Raw genomic sequence first — 3787 nt, 5'->3', positions numbered from 1 at the left:
GAAGGTGGCAAAGCTGTCCTTTCCCCCTTGAAGTGCCCCCGCACCCCCCTGGAGGGGGCCCCGCAGGCCGGACCACAGCCATGCTTGAGGGGCCGGCTGACAAGCAGCTGTCTGCGGCACTGGAAGGGGAGGTTCCCTACAGCGGGAACATGAAAGGGACAGGCAAGGTCCCGCGGGGAGAGCGACTTGTGGGCTGTGGGCTGTGGGGGGGCGTGGGGCTGCCTTTGTGCAGGGCTTGAAGGGGGATAGTCCCCACCGAGGGTCCCGGGCCAGCCAGACCCCTCCTCCTGGCAGGGAGGCAGGTCTCCCGCCCCAGATTCAGGCCTCGGGTTTGGAGGGAGGCGCGTGGGGCGGGGCGGGCCGGGGTCTCCTAGGCTGGGTCCTGGCCTGCGGACAGCTCCGGTTGGAAATGAGCAGTGACGCCCGAAGGGTTAACCCCCAGCGGGTCACAGTGTCAGCCTCAGGCTGCTCCCTCGCCTCCCCTTCCTCAAAGCCAACACTCCCCCCTCTCCCTCCAGGAGAGCGGGGGCCCTAACAGATGCCGGCCAGGTCTAGCTCTGTCCAGAGGGTGGCCTTAGGGACGGGGCCTGGGAAAGGCTGTCCCAGCCAGGCCGCGGGTCCAGGTGGAGAAGCATTTCGGTGCCGGCTGAGGCGGTGGCAGCAGCTGGGAGGCAGTCAGGCTGCACCTGGCTGCAGAGGCGGAAGGGGTCCCTCGGCTCAGTGCGCAGCGGGCTAAGGAGAGCCAGGTACCCTCCCGCCTTTGTTTGCAGGCAGTGTGGGCGGAAGAGCCCCTCCCCCCGCCCGGGGGAGGAGGAGGAGCGGGTGGGTGGCAGCCACGATGCCCACCGGCCTCTGTTACATTATGCCACAGGCAGGTGGCCTGGCAGGAGCAGCCCTTGGGCCACTGCTGACAGCACCTTCGTAACTCCTTGGCCTCCCTCCACTAAGGAGGTGCCGCACCCATGCAGGGGGAGGAACACTGGAAGGGGGTCTGGCTTCTCTGAGAGCCCCCGAGCACCCAGGGGAGAGGCGGGGGAGCGGGCATAGCTCAGGACCCCACAGGCTACTAAGACATGCTTCCAGGGCCCGCAGAGCTAGAGACAAGGGTCTTACAGCCCCACAATGCTCGCCAGTGACCCTAACAGACCAGCCGCTGCGTGTGCGTGTGCGTGTGCGTGTGCGTGTGCGTGTGCGCACATGTGCTGGGGTGGGTCCTTCAAGGCTAGCGGGGAGGATGGAGGAAAGCTGGTTGTCCTGGCTAACAGAGCCAACGCCCGGAGTTCTGGAGGGGTGACAAGCTCCACGCAAGGGGCAGGACAGGGTTCTGTCTCTAATTAGCCGTGTGGCCTGTGCACCGCCTCCATAGAATACGGGGGTCAGATACAGAACTGCAGGCTCCCTCCAGCTCCCAGAGTCACGACTCCAAGTCTGCACTCTGTCACCAGGAGTCCTCAGGCCTGCGCAGCCAGCACTTCTCTGCTGCAGGCTGGACAGGGAGCCGAGAGGTCATGATTGGCTCATCCACTGGCCCAAGAAAGTCATGGCTATATGCCCCCTTCACCCTGCACCGCGACCTCCCAGGACAAATGGCCTGCCCCGCCACACTCACCTCTGTACCCCTCACCCCTGGATGGACCAGCGGTGGTGTCACCCAAAGCAAATTGACACTATTTTTCCCTTGGTAACCGCAAAGGGGGAGAATCACCCGTCTCCTAATTTTAACCAGTACGTGAGGGACCAGGGCGCCATGACCGACCAGCTGAGCCGGCGGCAGATCCGTGAGTACCAGCTCTACAGCCGGACCAGCGGCAAGCACGTGCAGGTGACCGGGCGTCGCATCTCCGCCACCGCTGAAGACGGCAACAAGTTCGGTGAGGCCCAGCCCTCATCTGAGGCCACCCGTCCCCCTGGCTGGCTTCCCCTGGTTCATCCCGGATCTTGTGTCAGGGCCTGCCCATGTTCCCCACCTGAGGTCGGAGGTCAGGTGGGTTGTGGGTTGTGGGGGGCTCCCACCCCCTGGGCTTGCAACCCTCATAGACAGAAGTCTCTCCCGCATGACAGCCAAGCTCATAGTGGAGACAGACACCTTTGGGAGCCGGGTGCGCATCAAGGGGGCTGAGAGCGAGAAGTACATCTGCATGAACAAGAGGGGCAAGCTCATCGGAAAGGTGAGGCCGGAGGAGAGAGCAGACCCTTGACTGGATCCTCCTGGGGTGGGGTGCCCTGGGCTGGCAGCATCCCTGTTGCAGGGTGACGGGGGACATGACTCTCCTGCTCTCACCCACCACTGTCACTCTGTTCTCCGTGTCAGGGAGTCCCTCTGGATTGACAAGCACTCTGAGAATAATGACTGGTCCACAGGGCCCTTGCTCAGATCCCTGGGGCATTTCCCAGCTCCATGAGTAAGAATTTCAGCACCTACATAATGTTACAGCCCCTGTGTTGCGGGTTAAGGGCTAACTGGGGTTGAAAGTGGGCATTCAGACCAGGTCAGAAGCTCCCCCAAGGTCAGTGGGCTCCATGGACCCAGCCAGCGAGATGCACACTGACCACCTGCTAGTGTAACCGTGCACCTAGTGGCACCGCGTGCTAGTATAACCTACGCCGCGGTGGTGGGCCCAGCACCGTTGAGCAGAACTCCATTTCTTTAGCATTGGTCAATCCTGGCTTCCGGTTCTGGCTGTTCTCACCAAATATTTACTTATTTTTGTCAAGCCTCGGGCTACTCATCTATAAAAATGGGCATAGCATCAGGCTTATCTGTAAAGTCTAAGGCAGTGGTTCTCAACCTTGGCTGCACATTAGAATCACCTGGGAATCTTTTTAAAATCCTGATCTCTGGGCCTCATCCTCTGGAAATTCTGTTTCTTTGTTACTAATGTTGTGGCCTCATCCCATAACAAAGAAACAGAATTTCTGGGGGATGAGGTCCAGAAATCAGGATTTTAAAAAGATTCCCAGGTGATTCTAATGTGCAGCCATGGTTGAGAACCACTGGTCTAAGGGCTGCCTGTATGGTGTCCATAAATGTTTGCCCCTTCTTTTCATCAGAGCATGGTGCCTCCTTCCCCTCCACCCAGCAACGCCATCCCCCCACCGAGGGCCGCTCTTGTGTACGAGTGCCCACTGGTTAAGCAGGAAACCACACAATCCCCTAGATCAGCGGTTCTCAACCTGTGGGTCGAGACCCCTTTGGGGGTCGAACGACCCTTTCACAGGGGTCGCCTAAGACCATCGGAAAACACATATATAATTACATGTTGTTTTGTGATTAATCACTATGCTTTAATTATGTTCAATTTGTAACACTGAAATTGGGGGTCACCACAACATGAGGAACTGTATTAAAGGGTCGCGGCATTAGGAAGGTCGAGAACCGCTGCCCTAGATCTTTCCGTCTCATCCTGGTGAAATGAAGCTCCGCTTCCAAACGACAAGCCTGCCTTTCAGTGCAGGTCTGACTCCAAGCACACCCGGTCCGCCTCTCCCTGCACGGCCTCCCCAGCCAGGGCACCACCTCACCAGGCAGAAACCCTGGGGCGCCCAGCCCTCCGCGGTCTTAAAAGACGCCCGGGAGGCAGAGCAGCGGGAAAGGCGGTGGACAAACTTCCCTCCTCTCCTCCTTTCCCGGGCAGCCCAGCGGGAAAAGCAAGGACTGCGTGTTCACGGAGATTGTGCTGGAGAACAACTACACGGCCTTCCAGAACGCCCGGCACGAGGGCTGGTTCATGGCCTTCACGCGGCAGGGCCGGCCGCGCCAGGCCTCCCGCAGCCGCCAGAACCAGCG

The 3787-nt window shown here is 60.1% G+C and overlaps 1 protein-coding gene across 1 annotated transcript in view; it reads left to right on the top strand.

The window, feature by feature from the left end:
• Nucleotides 1-1461: 1461 nt before the first annotated feature.
• The window catches only part of FGF17 (fibroblast growth factor 17), a 2731-nt gene continuing 405 nt past the window's right edge, over nt 1462-3787 (top strand). The window contains exons 1-3 of the mRNA XM_015557701.1: nt 1462-1871; nt 2062-2168; nt 3636-3784. Of these exons, the coding sequence (XP_015413187.1) occupies nt 1541-1871; nt 2062-2168; nt 3636-3784 (587 nt within the window). The 5' untranslated portion in view covers nt 1462-1540. The remainder of the gene's footprint in view (nt 1872-2061; nt 2169-3635; nt 3785-3787) is intronic.

Source organism: Myotis davidii, unplaced genomic scaffold, assembly GCF_000327345.1.
Source record: "Myotis davidii unplaced genomic scaffold, ASM32734v1 scaffold448, whole genome shotgun sequence".
NCBI classification, from domain to species: Eukaryota; Metazoa; Chordata; class Mammalia; order Chiroptera; family Vespertilionidae; genus Myotis; species Myotis davidii.
This window is presented reverse-complemented; position numbering and strand designations above follow the sequence as displayed.